Source organism: Rhinolophus sinicus, chromosome 6, assembly GCF_057876585.1.
Source record: "Rhinolophus sinicus isolate RSI-liver-muscle chromosome 6, RSI-T2T, whole genome shotgun sequence".
In the NCBI taxonomy this organism is placed as follows: Eukaryota; Metazoa; Chordata; class Mammalia; order Chiroptera; family Rhinolophidae; genus Rhinolophus; species Rhinolophus sinicus.
Window position 1 is genome coordinate 27503274 of NC_142506.1, and position 22706 is coordinate 27525979.

The following is a 22706-nucleotide window of genomic DNA, read 5'->3' on the forward strand; positions in this document are numbered from 1 at the left end:
ATTGTTTTAGATACTTTCTTTGACTCTCTCGACTTGGTTAAAACACTTTGCTGTATGCTCTCATTGGATCCTAGGGGCTTCCTTTTTGGAAAGTTATCATACTTGTAATGTTTCTCCCCAACGTGTGTCTTTAGTAGACTGAAAGCCCATGAGGACAGGGCCATGCTTATTCTGTTCACCACAATGTCTAGAATAGTGTCTCAAAAATAGCAGAGATTAAATATTTATTAATTTGGTAGATATTTATTGAGCATCTATGTTAAGCATTGTTCTTGGCACTGAGTATAAAAAAGAGGAAGAAAATAGATGTGGTCCTTCCTTGAAGGAGTTTACATATTAGTCAAAGTGTTGATTTAATGATACAAGACTATCTAACTCAAACTCATCTCTCAGATGAAGAAATAAATGCCAGAGAAATTAAGTGCCTTCAGTAAACAATGTGGAGAATTTGAATAGCAGATTGTTGTTGTTTCTTACTTTTCCCTTACATACTGCTGTTTCTCAATGCACGCTTCACAAAGCAAAGGTGGGTGTGTGAACTTCCGTTATTCAGTCCATGAATGCCTGCAGGATGTTGAGGGCATCATGAGCTAAGGGAGTTGAGACAAACATGTAGAGAACATGATTTTTGTATGCACAGAATGTTAAAGGCTAAACCAGTACAGGCAGACAGCTTTGGTGATTTCTTTGGTGACCAATTCTCTGACAGCCCTTCTAAGAGTGATCATAATGTCCTTTATTGTTTCGGGGCCTTGGGAATCTGGAGCTCCTGGGAAAGTGTAGGTGTTGGATCAAAGGCAGCCATATTGTTAGGGTTTAGTCAGGAACTGCTGAAGAGCTGTCCTTAGGAGGAGTCGCAGGAAGGGACTAATATGGATTATTTTTGAGAAAGTAGAAGGGCTTTTCAAGAGATGGCATATAAGGCAAGCAGATTTTTATAATCGGAGTGTATACACAGCAAAGAAATAGCTTGGTGGAGTAGGTGGTGTATATTGAACAATGAAAAATAACATGGGGTTAGGTATGGGGGACTGGGCTGGAATGGAGTCCTTGCAAATGGAGAAATGACTGTTTCCAAGAATGAAGAGAGAACGAGGTTTATTTCAGTTGATTTCTAACTAATCAAACTAGCTCCTAAATTTAGAGCCAGGAAGGACTCCCACTGGAATACTGCTGGGATTCTTTCTCCCAGTATGAGGAACTGCCCTGGAAGGACACGGAGCAGTCCTCTCACCCACTCAACCCACACGATAAAAGCCAGTCTCCGGACAGGTTACCACACATCTCCTCAACTTAAAACGCACCCTCCAACCCCCACAAAGCTGAACTGACGTGTCAGTGGAAACACACAGTGGAAAGCCGACTTTTACCCTCGTCACCTTCACACAGGGAATGGCAGGGCCTGTGTTTAAGAGTCTATGACTCTGCAGCTGTATTGACTCAGATCTCACCCATTTCACTCATGAAATCTGCTAGCTGCTGAGTCATTGGATCAGAAAGCAACTCCATCCGGAATAACCTTTTTAAAAAGCAGCAACTGTTAATGATGTGAGCAGAAATCCTTTGGCACATTAAAGAAATGCCCTACTGAGGGCGACTTGCTAAGACCAGCAGTCTGCTTCTGGCATGGAGAGGTAGAAAAGATTATCTCTTTGTCTTTAAAGGAGGCGACTTCAGGAATGAGCTGCAGTGGCGTTGGGAAAGTGTGGGGAGAAGAGAAGTCAGAGAAAGCCGTGCATACAACGTCTGTAAAGAAAATGTTTTATTTAAAGTGTTAAATACCATCACCAGAATGAATTTGATTTACATTAGTTGGTGTTCATTACAGGACTAATCTGCCCCCCCCCCCTTTTTTCCCCCAACTGGAATTCCTTTTACTTTTAAAACATACTATGTACAGGGCAGCAATGGTCACTGGAATAGTGCTATTTACATGACTAAACCACAAGTTGAGGTGCAGGTAGGTGAAAATTAAAAAAAAGTACACCAACTTTTAAATAAATACTGCATAATGACAGGTATGTACAAATATTCCATACAGTCATGTCCTTCTTATTAAAATTAGAAATAATTTATATAGGAATATGCACAAAAGATTATGTGACTGCATCTTAGTATCAGGAAAATGGTAAACGTTTATTCTAAGGGAGAATATAGACACTCTAGGTCTATTAAATCAATTGTTTGCTGGTACACACGTGTCTAAGTTATTTCAATAAAGTTTTATTCATTCTTTGAGAAACTTTACCTGGGTCCATCCTAGATCTCAGAATGTCAAGACACAGTCTCAGTATAGTTCATATTGCACCACATAAAGAGAAGGCATTTTTAGTGATACTCATTTTAACTTTTGCACCATATCAAGCATGATAGTTTTTAATGGTCATCAGTGAATTTAAAAAGGAAAAAAAAAAAGAAAGCAATTTTTTGTGCATGGCCTTAAAGAAACGGTTATGTATGTGGATTTCAAGTTATTACAAGAAATTAAAATCAAACTATAGAATGTGTTACCAAACTATACATAAAAAAGCAGAAAGTATGGGTGGTTTATTACATTAACCAGTGACTTTTCCTCTGAATAGGGGAACTTAAGAGAAATTTGACCTTGCAGCACCACCCAATGGTAACAACTATCTGTAAAACCAAAAGCAGGGGTTTAATTTTTGGGGATTTACATGTAGACTTTTGGTGATGGCATCAAATAACTATTAATAGGTAGATTGACTTTCTTTGAGTCACCTAAAAATTAGAGCTTTAAAATTATTTGTTGCAAATTCATGTTTACTATATTTCTTTAGAAATATAATTTGTGAAAAATTGAATTTTACTACAGAAAAATGAATTAATAAATAGCCCCTGTGTTTCAGGGCTCCAAAGTTTTAGCAGTGTTTCTATTCACATAGTATATGGAAACTAGCTAAAGAAATTGCTTTAATTAATTAAAAAACAAAACCTAAAACATTCTAGAAATAATACTTTAACCCCTGTATGAATAATGCTGGTGCTAAAAACAAATTTATTAGACATTATAATGGCCACATGATTTTAGAATTTTCTTGTAAACTGAACTTTGAAGGTGAAAATAAAATTACCATGCACTATACAATAAATTGCAAAAGTTCAAATATCTTCTTTATCAAATACATGCTGACTTACTTTAATGTACTCCCAAGCCATGTTGCAAAATCCTTTTCAACATGCTTGAAATAAAGAAAGGTTTTAAATAGTTTTTTTTTTTTCCCTTGAGAAATTCATAGATTCAGAAGCATCTATAGCTCTGAATCAAACATGGGGTATAAGAGAGTAACAGGTCAAAAACTTGTTATTTTTTAGTATAATGTTCACTATGGTGGAGTGAAAGAAAAAAAGATTAAAAGAGGGAGATTAGAAGAGGAAAAGTGAGATAGAGAAAGAAAGATGTGAACAATTTGCACATATTGAACTTCATTAGATTTGTATATTTAACATGGAAATAAATTGAATATATACTTATTTGTCACATAAAGAGAATTTTAAGTATCTTCTAAAAAGTATTTTCATTTGTAATGTCTGCCAAAACACAGACTATGATTAGTTTAAAGAATAAACATGGTGTGTCTTTGTATCACCCTGCATTCTCTCCCCCTTTTAAAACCATGCACTAGTGAAATTTATTTTTAAAAATAATATAAATTGTTGAAAATGGCTGATTTTTATTTTTATTTTTTGCAAGTTGCAGCCCCAAGAAAATAATTTAAGTATTCAGCTAATCTGTGTCCATGCAAAAAAAGTTTCTTGAATTTCATTCAGTACGGTGTAGCCACAGAATTTTGTTTTTCAGCGTCCCACACATCTCGGCATTAGGGGATCACGTGCCTGCTGGAGCTCTGCAGTCTGCCACTGCTCACGTCGGACTGGCTGCTCCGGTCACCATCCAGAGGAGGGCTGACTTTTTGTCCTGGACCACTTCTTTGGTCTCCTGCTTTTCACCTGATACTTCCTAGGACTTCGCTCCTTGACTTGTAACATGGCTTAATGGCTGTATAGCTCCATTTCTGTGGCATAACAGGGCTTTGGGGTCAGAGAAATGAAGAAAAAGGAACGATAAAAATATAAAGGTGCCACTGAAAAGGGCTTTTGTTGCATGAAACTGACTGATTCTTTGAGATTAATCCATGGCTTCAGATTGGACCAAAACGTGAGTATTAATTGAACTCCAAACCTGATAATTCTTTGTAGTTCTGCTCTTTCACCTGAGGGCCTTCTTTAGGGCACAATGTGTGCAACTTCCTCTGAGAACACAGGATCGCTTTGTATCCCTAGAAACAGGCTCAGAAGACACAACATTAAGCATGCAGTGTTACCAGGGTTTGCGACCTGTGATTTTTATTTTTTTTTGTAACGCTGGTTGCTATGACAACAGTTTGACAGCTGCTATGAACGAGAGTAAGAAGGTCCGGTGGAACTTTCCAGAGATGATTGGGAAGCTCTTCTTGTCAGAGGGGCCAAGGTTGGATCTACTAGAGATGAAGGGGGGAAAAGTTTGAACCATCCAATCACCATATTGGATAGCTCCAGTTCATCTAAAAGTATCTGGGCCACTCCCATAAAAGATTTGTGATCCATGCGGCCGTAATCTCCCCAGACAATGATCTGTTGGCAAAATAAAAAGGAGAGTAATGTCAGTATAATCAGGTACATGAAAACTTGTAAAGTAAAATAAATGCAGTTAATGTGCTGACAGCAGACATCAAGTTGGTGGTATCTAATTCTATGATAGTTGTCTTTAACAACTAGACTCCAAAGGTGTATCAGGAAAACTGCATGGAGTGTGAGGACCATAAATGGTCCAGGGGACTCGAGTTTATGTGTGATGGGGGGTGGCAAGTCACTTGAAAGGAAACAACAGTGTCTATCGCTTCATAGCACTGGCCACTGCTTTGAAGTTTCCCAAGAATTTTCACTGTGAGGAATGCGATGAGAAAAGATATTGGGTACAAAGTTTGACTCCATGAAAATACTTTCTTAAGTAAGAGATAAACAATTCAGGAAATACCTGTAAAACCTTTCCTTGTGGACTTTCTTCGAAAGATAATAGCTGCTGGTAAAGGGGTTCCAGCGTTTTTCTTGCTACTTTTGTTTTCTTTTTGGCTATGCAGACTCCATTGTCTAATAGATACACCTTTACATACGGTGCTTGGGAAAGAAAACACAGAGGACAGTTAAGTGGTGAGCTATCACGGGTGAGATCTGCAACTGCTTCATCTTAGCTGAAAAAGCTAGCAGTCCAAAGTCACTGGCCTTTCCACATTACGTCAAAATCACTAGATAAACAATAGATAACTATCAGCCATTCAGGTAGTTTTAGGCAATGTTGACACAGCCTCTGAGTTGATTACTATTTTGCCATCTTCTGGTTATAAAGATCTGAACACTGCCTTAAATAAAGTAAAATGCTTCTAGTCCCTAACAGAGACGTCTTACTCAGACTCAGTCTTTCTTTTGTTAATACTTAAATCTAATTAAACACACTCGAAATCATATTGTTTTACACACCCATCCCTACAAATCACTTAGTTATCACTCAAAAGGGTTTATGTATTGATGGTGGTGTGGTACGTGTGGTTGGACGTAGTATGTTCAAATTAGCTGGGAAGAGGCAACTAATTATGAATTCCATGGCGTGAAATTTATCTGATAGACTCTTCATGTATGCATTTTCATGCATGTAGAAATTATGATATTCTATATAGCGGAATGGGTTGATTAGCTCCAAGACCTTTATAAACACACTTGCCTTAATCAACACTGTAAGGTTGTACAATAGGTCATATATATATAATAATTTAGATTTTCTGCAAGGATAGGAAAGTTAAGAGATTCAAAATTATATCCAGTCAGTGGAGGTGCTAAAATAAGAAACCAAGTTTCAGAATCCTCAGTAATTGTTCTATGCATCAGATCTGATGACCTATACATCTCTGCACAACACGCCTGGGGTCTGTGGCACTTTCTATGAAACAAGCACCTTCGTACGTACCTTCAGGACGCAATATGTGACATCACAATAAAAATTTATAATGCTGTCTCTTTTTCTTTATACACAACAGGAAGTAAAAGTCTTATAATGAGAATGTCCTGCATACACAGGCTTATGCTACTTTGGTGTCTGTATGTTGTTCTTATTCTAATTCAAGAACTCTAAGAATTTCCGAGGAGAATTTTAAAGCTCCAGATAAACTGAAGGATAACATAAAATACCAGCCAATGAGAAAAACACCTTTTTATGTACATGTTGTACAAAATAAATTATCTAAGTATGGTAGTTTTTATTTTGCAGTGGTTTAAACTACATACGAGTATGTATTTCTTTTAATAACTTATCCCCACCAGACCACTCTCACTGACGCTTACTCAGTATAAATACACAAACTATTACAGATAACTGACTCATTTGTTGGTATCCTTAATTGTCTAAAAACAAAGTTTTCAGCAGCTAATCAAAAACAAAGTCTCTGAATTGAAAAGTGTAGATTATGAACAGTAATGGAAGAATCTCTTCTGTTTTTACCTGGCAGTGTCTTGGAACCTGGTTTTACAACAAGGCCACGAGCCCGAATGATTTCCACCTCCAACTGTCCCTTTTTGTCCATCATTCCTACCTGAATGTCACCTAATGGTACATGAGGAAGAGACACACAGGATTTAATATACAAACGTAGTGAGAAAAATGCTTGTGCCAAAGAACTTGTTTTAACATCATTTCCCATTTATTTCCTAAATTTTTAAATTCCTATATATTTAAAATCTTATTAATAATATCTCACTTTTTAAAAGTAAATTTTATTAAACACAAAATGGGATAGTAAATTCACACTTGTTTCTGAGAAGTTGCAAAAAGAAAATATTATCAAAAATATAATCAATTTTTAACCAGAAATATTTTTTTAAATTTTTAAATGAATAAAATTTAATATGGTACTAAAAACAGAAATTAGAATAATGACATTAGTTACATGCTAGGTCAGTAATGGTATTACTATGTTTACAATATTTTTATTTATTTAAGTTAATATTTATACACCTACAATTTCACTCCACCCAAAAAAAACTTCTTCAATGATCTCACTTTTAAAAGCATGTAAATTAAATGGAAAAACATTAGTTGAAGATGTTTTAATTTTTAAGATCTAAGATACTCATTCCTGCCGAACAGTACTGTTAAAGAGCCTATGAAATTAGAGAATGTGATTTTCAATAATCTAAAAGAAGAACAAGGAAATCACGTGACAGAAATTCTTACCCATTGCAGGTGTAGCCAGAGTCTGGCGCCCCACTAGCTGGGCAGGTCCAAGTCCATCCAGAAAATCGCTGAACTGGCTATCAGAGGCCAAGCGAACACTAGGGAAAATCAGACTAAAAGCAAAATAACACATGAGATTAAACCCTGACCCCCTGTTTACGTTCAGGGAGCTCAGGTTTCCCTGTAGCCCCTCCCTGTGGCAGGGGCAGTAGGTGACACTGCTTTGCCACTTGTATTAATTGGATCCCAACACCCCATGCCACCTCCCATAGCTCTCCCTCCTTATTCTCTAGCAGCCCATGTATGTCACCAGAAGCACCTGTCATGCTGTACTGCAGGCTTCTGTTATGCCTCTTTCTTTTCCTTGTCTGGAGGGCATGGACTATGATTTCTATCACACATACCGCACTCAGTACATACGGAACACTTACTCCATGACCAGCAGTATCATACTTAATCATCTTAGCTGCACGAGACAGACTCTATTATTTAACCCTTTTTATATATGAAGAAACTTTTTTCAATCACCCCCACCAGCACACAGCATAGTTATTTCTTCCACCTTAAAAAAAAAAAAAAGAAAATCCCTTCCCTAACCCCACTTCCCTCTCCAGCTACTACCTTATTTCTCTCCTTGAAACTCCTTGAGGTGTCTCTATGTGCTCTCTTCAATTTCTTTCCTCTCATTCTCTCTTGAAACTCTAATCAGTTTTTCCTTGCTTTATTTTTCTCCACACCACTAAAATTCTCTAATCAATGTTACCTAATAGCCACAGGGATACTCTGCATTAATTAATACTACTTAATTAACATCAAGAATCAATGATGTTAATGTGTAACATATTAACATCACTTGACACAATGGATCCCCCATTCTTCCTTGAAACACTTTCTTCATTGGTTTCCCAGACTCTCTACTGTTCTGGTTTTCCTGTTTGGCCACTCTACCTCAGTCTCCTTTGCTAGTTCTGCCACTAAATATTAGGGGCTTGACCCTTTGACCTCTTATCTTTTCTATATGTCCCAATTCCTTTGGTAATCTCATCCAGTCTCATGGTTTTAAACACGATCTATGCTGATATTACCCTAGATTGACATCTCTGGCTCGGACCTCTCCCTTGGGAGGCATTCTAACTGCTTTATCAACATATCGGCTTGGATGTCTAATAGGCAACTGAAATATAACTTGTCCCAAACTGACTCCTAACCTCCAAACAAACAAAAAAACAAACTCTGTTCCCTTCAGAGGATCCCCATCCTCAATGGAACTTCATTCTTTCAATGGCTCCATCTTGGAGTCGTCTTTCGTCCTTGTTATGGACTGAATTGTGCCCTCCACCCCCATTCATATGTTGAAGCCTTAACCCTCAGTATGACTCTTTGGAGACAGAATCTTTAAAGAAGTAGTTAAGGTTAAATGAGGTCATAAGAGTGGGGCCTTAATCTTATATGACTGGTGTTCTTCTAAGAAGAGGAAGAGACACGGGGTACGCATGCACAGAGGAAAGACCATGTGAGGACACAGTGAGAAGGAGGCCATTTGCAAACAAAGAACAGAAGCCTCAGGAGAAACCAAACCTGCTGACACCTTGATCTTGGACTTCTAGCCCCCGGAACTGTGAGAAAATACATTTCTGTTGTTTAAACTCCCCATTCTGTGGCATTTTGTTAAGGCAGCCTTAGCAAACTAATACACCCTCTTTCTCTCATTAGTCACATCAAATGCTTCTATGAATCTTATCGGCTCTACTGTCAAAATCCATACAGAGCTTGACCTCACTAATGCAACCACTCTGATCCAAGCCATCATTTTCTATCTTCTGTATTACTGCAACAGCCTTCTGGTTGAGCTTCCATTGCCACCCTTATTCTCCACCCCCACAAGCAATCAGAATGATCTGTTAAAATTAAAGTCAGATGTCAGGTCTCTGCTCAAAATCCTCCATTGGTTCCTCATCCCTCTCAGAGTCAAAGCAAAGTCCTCACTATGATATGTAAAGACGACATAAACTGTCCAGCACTGCTCCTCACATCTTACTTCCCAGTCTGTTACTCCTCTTGCGCTTACTCCACAGTGTGGACACCAGCTAAGCTCCTGCCTCGGCCTCAGCCCTGCTTCAGCCTGGAATGTTCTCCCTCCCATAGCCACACGCTCACTAACTTCCTTCAGATCTTGACTCAAATGTGTCCTTTTTCCTGTCTGCCCTACATAAAGCCCTACCCATATTCTCTATCATCTCTCTCTTTCTTTATTTTTCACCTTAGCACTTACGCCACCTAATCTACTATATATTTTACTAATTTTTCTTGTTTAATGGCTATCTTGTCTATTAGACTGTAAGTTTGGTGAAGGTAGGTGTTTTTTTTTTTAAATATATTTTGTTCACTGATACATCTCTAGCACCTAGAACTATGCCTGGAATACTGTAAGCACTTAATGAATAATTATTAAATTCAATCAATTAATTAAAATGAAGCCTAGAAACTTGCCCAAGTTTCTACAGTATCAAAAAACCAGATGAGAACTTAAGCCTATATGATTCTAAAGCCCATGCTCCTAACCACCGATTTTGGCTCCCTTGTTTGGCTTGTATCCCCATAGCATAGTGTCTACAGTACTAGTTCTAGTGTCCTATTTGTGGGTTGAACTTAAGAGTATTCATCCCATTTCTCCAATAAGATTAAGGACATCTGGAGTGCAGGGGCCACAGTCAGTATCTAACGTAATGCTTTGCAATGATGAGTACTCAGTGCACATTTATATTTTACTTGATTCTCCATCTTTTAAGATATCCTTTGTCAACATCAAATCTGTTTCTTCCCCCAATCTTAATTCCCAAATATACAGTTAATCCAAACATTTTAATGTTGCCATAAGTATCCCATATAACCTTATTTATAAATGCATAGATACCATATACATCTCATATATATATACACATACATACATATATGTATGTATATATGTATGTATGTATGTATATACCAGGAGTGCCAAAAAAATGTATACAAGTGGACACTTTGGTCAATGTTGCTCAAGCAGCAGTTCGCCATAATCAGAAGGGTGTAGACGCTGATGGTAACCACTTCGAGCACCTCTTGTAATTGCAGAAGTCAAAAGTGACTTGTATTCATCATTTCTTATCGGTATATATTGAGTATTACAATTTTAATACAATTTTCCTTTCTTAAAATGTGTATATATTTTTTGGCACCCTCTGTGTGTGTGTGTATATATATATCTATATATATCTAGATATATAATTGTGTTAGACAAATGATCCTTAGGGCATATCATCAACACTCTGCCAGCAGCTCCTATGGCCTGCAATCTGTTAACTGGCTACATATATGTTGTCTAAACATCAGACGCTTCCATGAGATGACAGATTGAGGTCAGCAAACCCCACTTTCTTCTGTTAATGTCGTTTACACACCCATCTACGATCTGCAGTTGCTAATTACTGTTTATTTGTTGGTGACAAGGCTACACGATCTTTATAAATGTTTGAAAAATATCTCAGGTCCAGTTGATTCAAGGGGAAGCTACATGTCAACTACATATAGGAAAGGCTCACCAAGTGTCTGTGACATTTCTTTTTGGCTATTAACATTTGTCTGAATTGTTTGTGACTGCATGGAATTAAGTATGTATCAATATTCTATACTTTTTAGTAATAATTCCTAGAGAAAAGATTTTAAAAATTAGCATTGTTCATATGGCATGGCATGAGTGCTTATCATTTTTGTGCTTTTATTTATTATTTCAAATTAGGGCAAACTTTTATTTGCATGTATTGGGTAAGTCACATTTTAGCATCTTGTCATTAAAGCAAAACATTTTATCCTCCAAACTATTTCCCTTGATATAAAAAGCCAGAAATGTTAAATTTCTCAGTGTCAGGTGAGCAAAAATTCTCTCCACAGCAAATCAGCCCGTGAAAATTAAAATGGTGCTATAGCATGTGTGTTTATTTTTGTAAAAGCAGAGAGAGTGAGAGAGAGAAGATGGTCAGGGAAAGCATGGAAGAGATGCACTTCATAGCCATCTCACTTACTTTACTTCTGAGCTACAGCTGTTCATGCTGCCATCTGTAGACTCTCGGCTTGCCTGTCGAGTCATCCAGTTCCTCATTTCCACAGCCAGGCCTGTTTCTGTACTTCTTTGGACAGTGCTCCGTAGCTTCTTACCTCCTGCTTCTGCACAGACAGAAAACACAAGGGTGACAGCTTTGTCATCACCATCTGGTGACAAAAAGTATCAGCCAACGCTTTGAGGTCCTCAGATGAAAAGAACTGCATACATACAAAGCGCTTCTATTAAGGAGACAGAAAGAAAAGGTATTTCAGACAATGCCTTGTTGAGTGGGATGAAAATTTTCTGAAAATCTTCAAGTAGCACAAATATCATTGTTTTATTTGCATTTAAAACAGTGTTCAAACTGGTAACAAAAGAACAAAAGGATTCAACTTAAGGAAAATAAAATAAGCTTTGTTTTCATTATAATATTTGAGTGCAAGATTAACTTATACCTGTTGTTTTCTTTTTCCTTTCTTTTTGTCATTGTAAAAGAACTAAGCCTTCACATTATTTCCAAAGAACAGGTGGTGAGTAATCCTCAATTCTAACTGTAACTTTCACACAAAAACCTGGTTTTGCAGGGTGATTGATATTAGAAGGCAAAAAAAGCTATACAAAGGAGATGGTCCTGTTCGATAATAGTTTCACATCTGTGGGTAACTTTCAGAGAACTCCTCAAAGGGGTTACAAAAACCCAGCGGGGCCAGTGAAAAAAGCTTTGCAAGTTTTGGTCATGCATAGCTATGCCCTCAGGGATCTTCAGCAGCTTGGAGACAGGTTTACTGATAGAAGCCCTTTAGAAGACCAAATGGGAAACTGAGTCAAGTGCCACAGATGTGACAGAGGTAAGAAATGCTATCTGGAGAGGTCAGGGATGGGATGGAGGAGCTTCATAGAGGGAGTGGAATTTGAACCGAACTTGCAAAATGGGTAGCACGGAACCCAAGAAGAGGCAGAAGAGAGAGCTTTTGCCAAGGGAAAGGGCACGGACAAAGGTATGACGATAGGGTTGACCGTGTGCACTGGAGTCAGTGCCAATAACCAAAACCTATGGAGGAGTGGGGGTGGGGGGGTCAGACAAGAAACTGAGACCAAGTTATAAAGGGTCACGTTGGAGTGTGGGGTTGAGAGACTACTGAAGCTGGAACTACAGGGTGATAGTCCAAATTATCTGTATTAATTTAGTTCTTGTCAGGTCTAGATATTTATCCACAGTGACCATGCATATCATTAGCTTTTTGGGATTTGGTCAGCTCTATTAGTGCCTGGTGTTAATAATTTCATTTTAGATCAATACATATTTGCTGATATTGCCAGTGACTTGTTGAAATCCCTTTCACCAAACCTCTTAGAATATTTGCTCACCATTTTGAAACACTGCTTTAAATTTCATCTATTTTCCACTTCCAACTTTAATGTACATCAAAATGCTTTAATCAGTATGTATGAAATAGAAGTTATGACTGATCTACAACACAGTTCCATAATCTAAGGCTGACATTTTAGATAATTGATAATAAACATGTTGTACTGATATGAACTTAAGATGCTATAAAGCAGCCCCCACTGATGAGGGAGAGCTCTTTTTTTACAGAGGAATGTTAGTTGATAAACGTAAAAGGAATGATTAAAATTTAAAATTCTCAATTTGCAACCTCCAATGGAATAAATGAACCAAATAAGGCACATTAATGGATGCTAACACCATTGGATGAAAGGATCGTCATATGAGCCCAAATATCATTCCACAGCTTAGTTCTACTTATTAAAGGAAAACATACTTTAACACCAGAGGTCCTGGCTATCACCATCTTAATCCAGTAGTCAAACTTAGCAGCACTAACAGCAGGGAAGTCATATGTGCCTCCCGATATAAAATACACAGTTATCACCTATGCAGTTGTTCTGGACAAAAATATACAACTTGTCTCTCATCAGATCTTTGGAATCAACTTCTAGTTTTCAAAAAGGGAAGACAGAGTAACAAGATAAATGACACACACATACACAAAATCTCACAAACACAGAACATGGGACTTTGTTCAAGAGAATTGGCATAGTTTTTAAAAATAGTTATTATCATGAAAACAAACAAACAAGATAGGTGAATTGTTCCAGATTTAAAAATATCAGCGATATAACCATTAAATGCTATGAGTGTACCTTGACTGGTTTCAAGAAACCCTAAAAGCGAAACACTCTAAAAGTAATTCTGGGACAAGTAGGGAAACTTTGACAAGTAGGGAAACTTTGAATATAGATTGAATATCAGATGGGATAATAAAACGGTTAATTTTCCTAGGTAGATAATGGCATGTGTTATAAAAAATGTCCTTACCATCACAAAATATATGCGGCAGTATTTAGACCTAAAATGTTATATTACCTGCAATTTCAAATAGTATAGCAAAAATTCATAAAACAAAGAGGACGAAATGTTTTTTAAAAAAGGATGAAGAGTAGACCTTGGTATTCATAAATTTAATATTTATGATTTCATTTGAGAGTGATCCCCAAATGGCCACATCAGAAGTAATAAAATTTGTCCAGGTGTGAACTGGAATCATGGAAGGTGCGAGGCTGGAGTGAGGGAGCCAGGCCAAGGGCTAAGTCCTGGCCGCTGCTTGTAACTTTGCTGTTCACTTCTTGTGAGGAACACTTGTGTTAAAAATCACCATCAAGTGAGACATACAACTTCTGTGAAGTTTGAAAATGTGGAATGAGGATACGTTCAGGAAATAAAGGACTTTCAAAGGCAATGATTCCTAAAGGTCTCATGATACAGCCACTGCAATATCAAAGATCTAGTGTTTTTCATTTAATGTCTGATTCTACCACAGCGAAAGTGATGTGAAAATCTGCTATTCTAGGATAAGAACCGGCCACCATTTGTCAAATAAATCCTATATTGAGCATGTAATCCTTTTGTTTACAGATTGTTGTTGACATGGGTCCTCTTCAGAACAACTCTAAAAATCCCATTTTACAGATAGGCACCCAAGGGCCCCAGGAGGTTATGCAATTCCTTGAAGCCACATAGAAAAATGACAGAACCGGAGTGTGTGCACAGTTCCCAGATTCCAAATTCTCTGTTATTCATGGATCTGTTGTTAGAATATAGCCAATGGGAAGCTTGTGCAGCTGTCTATGGAGAGGCCCCTAAGCTAACTGTGTAACTGTGTAACTGACTTAGCCCTTGGCCTGGCTCCCTCCCTCCGGCCTAGCACCTTCCATGAAAGGCCATTAGAAGCTGCTGGGGGTGGGGGTGGGAGAGCAGAGCACAACGCTGATGGCAGGTCCTGCCTGCTGTTAGACTGTTTCTCCTTGAATTCCCACTCTACCATGTACATACACGCTGGGTGACACTGATTAAGTTACTTACCCTCTCTGTGACTCAGTTTTCTCATACTGTGAAATGGCAGTGATGACAACAATGTTTACCTCATAGAATATTTGTGAGGATTCAGGAAAATAATATATTTAAAGTGCTTAGGAGAGTGCCTGGCATGTAGAAAATCTTCAATGAATGGTATTGTTATTTCTATTACTACCAGATAGGGAATCAGTAAACATGTATTCTAGGCCAATCTCTACTACTAACAAGCTGGCTCTGTGGTCTCTCTCGTCAGAGTCATATTCCCTCTCTGAGTCTCTGGCTCCTCATTTATGAAAAAGACAGGGGAGAGGGGAGGGTGACAGAGAATCTCTGATCTCTTTTAGCTCTAAAGTCTATGAATTTGTGTCACTAATGTATGACCAAGACGGTGATTAACAGCATACATTGAGGAGATAATGCTACTCATCGTCACCTGACGGAATCAAAGAATTCTAGAACAATATGCTGAACATTTATAAGAGCTCTTTAAAATATGTCTTTCAAACGTACATTTATTTGATATATTGATAGACTTATTTGACAAGTAAATGTATTTTCAGTACCACAAATCCTTTGCATCACGTTCACAAAAGTAATTTAACCTAAATATAATTCATGATGGTGGTTCACATTTAGTGTTCCAAACGCTCTGTCATGTTAGTCCGCCTAAAAACTGAATCAATAGAATACTCAATGTCTATATAAGTAGAGTCGGCAGAATTCTAAGATGGCCACCATAATTACATTACTTACATGGCAAAAGGGATTTTGCAGATGTAATTAAGGTTACTAGTCAGTTGACTAACCAGATATGGAGATTATCTGAGTGGGCCTAATATACACACAAGGGTGCTTTCCCTGGTTGGTTCCAGAAGAGTCAATCGGGAAGCACAAAAAGGATTCAGTGTACCTTTGCCGGCTTGAAGATGGAGGAGGGGACTCTGTGGAAAGGACCTGAGAGTAACCTCCAGTGGCTGACAGCAATGCCTGGACAGTGATACCCTAAGCAGAAAACCCAGCCATGTCACGCCATGTGTGACCTACAGAACTGTGAACTAATAAACAGATGTTGTCTTAGGTTGCTAAATTTTTGATAATTGTTAAGCAGCAATAGGTCATTTTTTAGATAATTTTTTTTTTACCATAGAGAAAACTATGAAAATAATTTATTGTAACCATAGGAGTAGACCAACTGAAATTATTTGTAAGAACTCAATAGCCATGATAAAAATTGTGTCTGCATACATACACACATACAAATATATACCCTACATACATATACATGTATATGGGTATATATCAAGATGTTTAAAAATACTTAAGTAGCAAACTACAGAACTAAGGCCCAGATTATGTTTTAGAGCTCTTAAACCACTCACTCTTGTGTCAGGTATTTTAAATCAAAGTGCATTTGGAGAAGATGCCGGTAAGTAAAAAACAAATTCTTGAATTGCAAAAAATCACAGGCAGAAAGCTGAACACAGGAGGTGTCCCTGTTATTCTGCTCTGCTTAGTCTGATGACTCATTTACTTGGCACCCTCTACATTCAAAGAAAGCCACTTGATTAAATAAACAACCAAAGGGTCAGTTTCCCTAACAATATCTGAAAACCAGAAAACCCTGAGTGACTTAACAAAATCAAAAGGTCCTCTCTGCTACTAATTTGGAAACTCTCCTAAGCCCCAAGATGAGGCTCACAAGGAAATGCCAAACTTAATGTCACGGTGCCCTCTTCCAAATTTTGTATCCACAGAAGCCATTCCGGCTTGCTCTCAATTAGAAGGTGTCATCTCCCACTGCAGACAGACTTACTTTAGAGTCAGAATTTTCTTGATGTTAATATGGAAAATGATTTATGGAAACAGATTGGTAGATTCTGAAAACTGACTTTAATTTTTAGTTTTGACCATGATTTAAGTGCTTTGAGTTAATAAGGCACTAGTTTTGCATTTTATTCAAAATTCCCATTTTCCACAGTGAGTATAATTTAGAAAAGCCATTTTGTACTACATTTAAAGAATTTATAAAATGCATTAAAATTAGAATTTCTAAAATTACTGATTCATAGAATTTCAGAAGCTGGCTTAGGGATCCAGTGTACCTTTGTAGTTTATGTACTCCCTTATTGTAGCAATGAGAAAGCTGAGGTGCTGAGTGACTACTTCCTCTTTAGAAGATTTTCATCTTTAAAAACCAGTAATAATTTCAAATTGTACGTTAACTCTCTTACACCTTGTTCCTCTAGTTCCTCAAACTTTCAAGTAAAAGAATTGCCTAGAGCACTCTCCCCAACCTCCATGATGGCCAGTTGATATATAATACCATCAGTGGATTTTATATCGACTTGAAAGAAATTGATTTATTTACCTATTTGGTCTTGCAAGATCTTAATACGGGAACACTCATGAGTAGATTACTATAATTGCATATAAAAGCTGTACACTTATATTTATGTGTGTCAGAGCTTCTAGCTATAATATAATTCAAACCTCTGAAAGTGTAAACAAAATAGGGACAAATAGCTGACCATTTCTCCCGGGCTAATCCAGGATCTGCAGTGACAACTGAACTAAAATAAAATTAATAAAAATTCACAGTTGATTTTCAAAATTTTTTCAGAGTTTAACACAAATTCATTCCAACAGCTTTGTTACAACAATTAGGTTGGTGCAAAAGTAATTGCGGTTTAAAATGTTAAAAATAGTTGCGAAAACCGCAATTACTTTTGCACCAACCTAATATTATGAAAGTTATGTAGTTAATAGCTATAATACAGTTGACTACAAGCAGAGGTCATAATTATGGTAGATATTAGGGCTGTTTAACTATATTCACTTTTCTCCCCACCTCTAAAGCTATGTGATTTGCTTGGCCAATGAAATATGAACAAAACTGGCCCATATAACTTCCAGGCAGAAGCTTCAATAGCCACTGTGTGAATCACCGTGTTCCTCTTCCTATATGAAACAGCAACAGATGCCTTCATCGACCTGGGACCCTGAGTATAGCCACAAGCATGACTCTCACTGAACACGAAGATAGAGTGAGACATGAATTTTTTGTGCAAAGTCACTGATAATTTTGATGTTTATTATTACAGTGTAACCTAATCTAGTCTAACAGACACACAAACAATAGCCATAAGACAGTATTCCATTCTCTTGTAACTAAGAGGTTTTAAACTTTTGTAATTTTTTCCCCTTTTGTCAACATCATCAAAATATTGACCATTTTCAATAGTTAATAAAAACTCTGCATTAGATATTCTATTCTATAACTGTTTTCATAGCTTTTGTCTTATAAATATAAAGAAATTTTAATCATTGTTCTTAAACTTCAGACTCATATTTTTAAAAAAACTAAAATAATTTTAAATAAACTTTTGCTTTTAGAATAGTTTTAGATTTTGAAGGAAAATTTTGAAATGGTATAGAAAATTCCAATATACTCTATACCCAATTTCCTCTATTACTAATATCTTACTTGGCCATGGTATATTTGTCATAATTGATGAACTAAAATTGATACATGACATTTACTAAAGTCTATGCTTTATTTAAATTTCCTTAGGTTTTTTGTGTGATTTCTGATGTCACATTACATTTAGTTATTATGTCTCCTTAGGCTCCTCTTGGAGATAGGTTTTTTAATGTCTCTAATTCCTGACATTCTTTTATATTTGTAACTCCTTTTAGTCTGCTCTTTGTATGTGAAATTAATGTGCTTTATAATAATTCAATGTAGTATAAATATACTCATTGAAACCACTTATTTTTAGTAAAAATAATATGTAAGTTGAAAGTACCCATCTAAAGAAAAATAGAAAATATATCATGTCATAAGTGAAAAATGGCAAATGCATGAAAATGACTTATCAATACTGAATTAATTTACACTGTATGGCAAAATGTAAAAGAACAGATTTCATATCTTTTTAATAGTTAATATAATTTTAATGTTTTTAAATAGTTTATTAAAATAAGTTTAATTATGTGTCAAATAAAAATTCAATTAAAATCACCATTCCCAATGTAATAATTGATTCAATCAAGGATTAACACTGCACTTTAAAATCATTGGATGAAAAGTTTTTGGGAAACAGGATATTCATATGGTACCAAAGTATCATACCAGAGATTACTTAGTAATAATAAAAGGAAAGATCTATCTTTTCCATAGAGAAAAACTGGCAGACACCTTTTAACCAATGATCAAACTTAGCATGCCTAAGAATGAGAAACCTTAACATAGTGTGTCTAGTGATGGATGTATGAAGTTTACACCTCCTGTAACATTTATAAGAAGCGTTAAGAAATAGAGAAAAATAATCAGACAAATTCAGATTATTGGACATTCTAGAAAACAACTTTGGACTCTTTCAAATGGAGTTGCATGAAAAAAAGTCGAAGTACTGTTTTAGATTAAGCTGAACACTCAAATGCAATGAATGAGCCTTGACTAGACCCTGGATCAAGGAGAAAAACACCACCACAAAAAGCTATAAAAAACAGTTTTGAGACAATTGAAGAAAACTGAATATGGAAAGACTATTAGATGATAGAGTTTTGTTTTTTTTTTTTTTTTAATCTTATTGTTTATGTAGTTTTCTTAAATTAGGAGACATACTGAAGTACTTAAGGGTGAGGTATCATGATATCTGCAACTTACTTTACTCTCAAATGTTCAGCAAAAATACATACCATATGCATGTGTGTAAGTGTATATGTGTGTATGTGAGTAAAGGGAGGAGGAGGAAAGAGAGGAAAGATAAAGTCAACGGAAAATCGGTCAGTCTATATTGTGGATGTTCATCGTACTCCTTTTTTGTCTGTTTAAAATATTTCACAATAAAAGTTGGGAAAAAATCAATTACTAAATTCAAAACAAAGGAAGGAAAGAAAGAACTTCTGTATCTTGACTTACTACTTTGTGGAGATACTTTGTATATAATGTCTACCTATCTCTAGTCCCCATAACAGTGTTGTATGGTGGTTATTATTACTATCACTTTCTATATGGGGAAATTGCCTAAGTCACACAGCTGGCAAGTGACATTAAATGAGACTTGAACCAAAATCTTATCAGTGTCAAAGTCTATTCTATTTCTCAAAGCATGCTGGCTTCCATCTTCATTTAGTATTTTGGAGACTAATTTCTAATTCCAGAGTAATCAGTAGCTGAAAACCTCATCTCATGTACAAATAAACTTAAAATTGTTTTACAGACATTGCTGTGATATCATTCATGCTCTTTTGTTTTTTGCATGACAAATGGAAAAAAATGTCAATTTTATGGCTAAATTCTGACTTTGTGAACATGAGGGCAACATATATTTATAATAAAATTCAAAATAATGTGGTAGAAATAGCTATTCCCTATGACATACATATGCATTTCTATCTCTCAGCATGTCATCTTAGACCTGTTTGCGCCAAAAAGTGGAGATTTCATCATATGATGCCACAGCATTCAAACAGTACTAAATACACTGTGAAAAATTGTTAATTTGTTGGCCTGTGGAGTTGAGAAGGATCTTGATTCTCTGTCTTGACTCTCAGCAATAAAACAAAGGGGCCATTACATGAACAGAAAACTACAGACCAATATCTCCCATGAACACAGATGGAAAATACTCAACAAGATTAACAAATCAAATCCACTGAATAAAAAGAATTATGCACCACGATGAAGTGGGATTTATCCCAGTTATGCAATGCTGGTTCAACATTAAAACATCAGTTAACATAAGCCATGGTATCAACAGGCTAGATAAAAAAAATAACATGATCATATCAGGAGATGCAGAAAAAGCATTTTGACAAAATCCAACATCTATTCATAATTATAAGCTCTCAGTAAACTATGAATAAAGGAGAGCTTTTTCAACTTGATAAAGAATACTTACAAAAAAATTACAGCTAACATACTTAAATAGTGAAAAACTTGAAGCTTTCCCACCAAGATCGGATACAAAGCGAGAATGTTCCTTCTCACCATTCCTTTCAACATCATGATGGAAGTTCCAGTTAATGCAATAAGACAAGAAAAGGAAATAAAAGGTATACAGACCGAGGAAGAAGAAACAAAACCGTCTTTGTTTGCAGATGGCATAATTGTCTATGTAGAAATTCTGCAAGAACTGAGGTAAAAAACGAATAAGCAATTATAGCAAGGTTGTAGGGTACACGGTTATATACAAAAGCCAGCTGCTTTCCTATATAACAGCAATGAACAGGTGTAATTTGAAATTAAAAACATAATATCACTTACATTAACATCCCTCAAAAGTGAAATAGGTATAAATGTAACAAAATATGTACAAGATCTATATGAGGAAAACTATAAAACTCTGATGAATTAAATAAAAGAAGAACTAAATAAATGGAGAGCTATTTCACGTTTCTGGATAGGAAGACTCAATATTGTTGAGATGTCAGTTCTTCCCAACTCGATCTATAGATTCAATGCAGTGCCAACCAAAACCCTATCCAGTTTTTTTGTAGATATTGACAAGTTGATTCTAAAGTTTATATGGGGAGGCAAAAGACCCAAAATAGCCAACACAATTTTGAAAGAAAAGAATAAGGTTGGAGGATGGACATGACCCAATTTCAAGACTTAATGTAAAGCTATAGTAATCAAAACAGTGTGGTATCGGTGAGAAAAACAGACACATAGGTCAATGAAACAGAAGAGAGAGCCCAGATATAAGACCACATAAATATAGTCAAGTGATATTTGACAAAGGAGCAAAGGCAATACAATAAAGCAAAGACAGTCTCTTCAGCAAATGGTTCTAGAACAACTGGACATCCACATGCAAAAAAACCCCCAAAACAAAAGAAAATCTGGACACAGACCTTACATCCTTCACAAAAATTAACTCACAATGAATCACAGATCTAAATGCAAAACTATAAAACTCCTGCCAAGATAACATAGGAGAAAACCTAGATGGCCTTGGCTATGGCGATGGCTTTTTAGTTACAAGACCAAAAGCATGATCCATGAATGAAACAATTGATAAGCTGAACTTCATTAAAATTACAAAGTTTTGCTCTGTAAAAACACTGTCTGGATAATGAGAATACAAGTCACAGACTGGGAGAAAATATTTGTAAAAGACATATGAGGCAACAAACTGTTATCAAAAATATGCAAAGAACTCTTAAAACTTACCAATAAGAAAACAACTTGATTAAAAGATGAGCCAAATATTCTAACAGAACCTCTTCAAAGCAGCTATGCAGATGGCAAGTAAGCACATGAAAAGATGCTCTACACCATATGGCTTCAGGGAAATGCAAATTAAAACAGTGAGCTACGACTACACACCTATTACAATGGCCAAAATCCAGAACACTGACAACACCAAATGCTGGTGAGGATGTGGAGCAACAGGAACTTTAATTCAGTGCTGGTTGGAATAAAAAAATGGTACAGCCACTTTGGAAGATAAGTTTGGTGGTTTGTACAAAACAAAGGGGTTATACCGGAAGATTAGAACACCATGTTTCTATTGTGAGTACCTATAATTATTAATCCTGATTTTTAACAAGAAATAAAACCAAGCTTACCACTCTTTTGTAGTAAGATTATCCTATTTTTTTTTCCATAAAAGTTAAGGCTTATCATTTTGGTATTCTTAACACACTTAAATATAAGAAATTATAGCTCTCATTGTTATTCTTCTGGGATTTGTCATTTTTATGGTATTTTCTTATTCCTACTAGCTGATGTTGCTATTATGGCACTACGGGGGATCAAATCAAAGCCCATTAGAAAATAATCAAGTTAGATTATTTAGAAAATTGCCCTTTTTGCTTTTTTTTTTTAAACAGACAGATCTACTCTTGGTCATATACCAGTTCACTGATATTGGTGATTGTTTCTCTCCAGAATGGACATGAAATGCCACCAACCTCTTCTTATCAAATTAGCTATTTTGAGGCAGCATTTGTAGCGG

The 22706-nt window shown here is 36.2% G+C and overlaps 1 protein-coding gene across 50 annotated transcripts in view; it reads right to left on the reverse strand.

Annotated features, from left to right (window-relative positions):
• Nucleotides 1-1738: 1738 nt before the first annotated feature.
• RIMS2 (regulating synaptic membrane exocytosis 2) overlaps nt 1739-22706 on the reverse strand; it is a 594048-nt gene continuing 573080 nt past the window's right edge. For all 50 annotated transcript variants that reach the window (XM_088799000.1, XM_074316856.2, XM_074316855.2 and 47 more), the window contains 5 exons: nt 11341-11482; nt 7283-7395; nt 6551-6652; nt 5036-5175; nt 1739-4632 (listed from right to left, as the gene is read on the reverse strand). In XM_088799000.1, the coding sequence (XP_088655126.1) occupies nt 4414-4632; nt 5036-5175; nt 6551-6652; nt 7283-7395; nt 11341-11482 (716 nt within the window). In that variant the 3' untranslated portion in view covers nt 1739-4413. The remainder of the gene's footprint in view (nt 4633-5035; nt 5176-6550; nt 6653-7282; nt 7396-11340; nt 11483-22706) is intronic.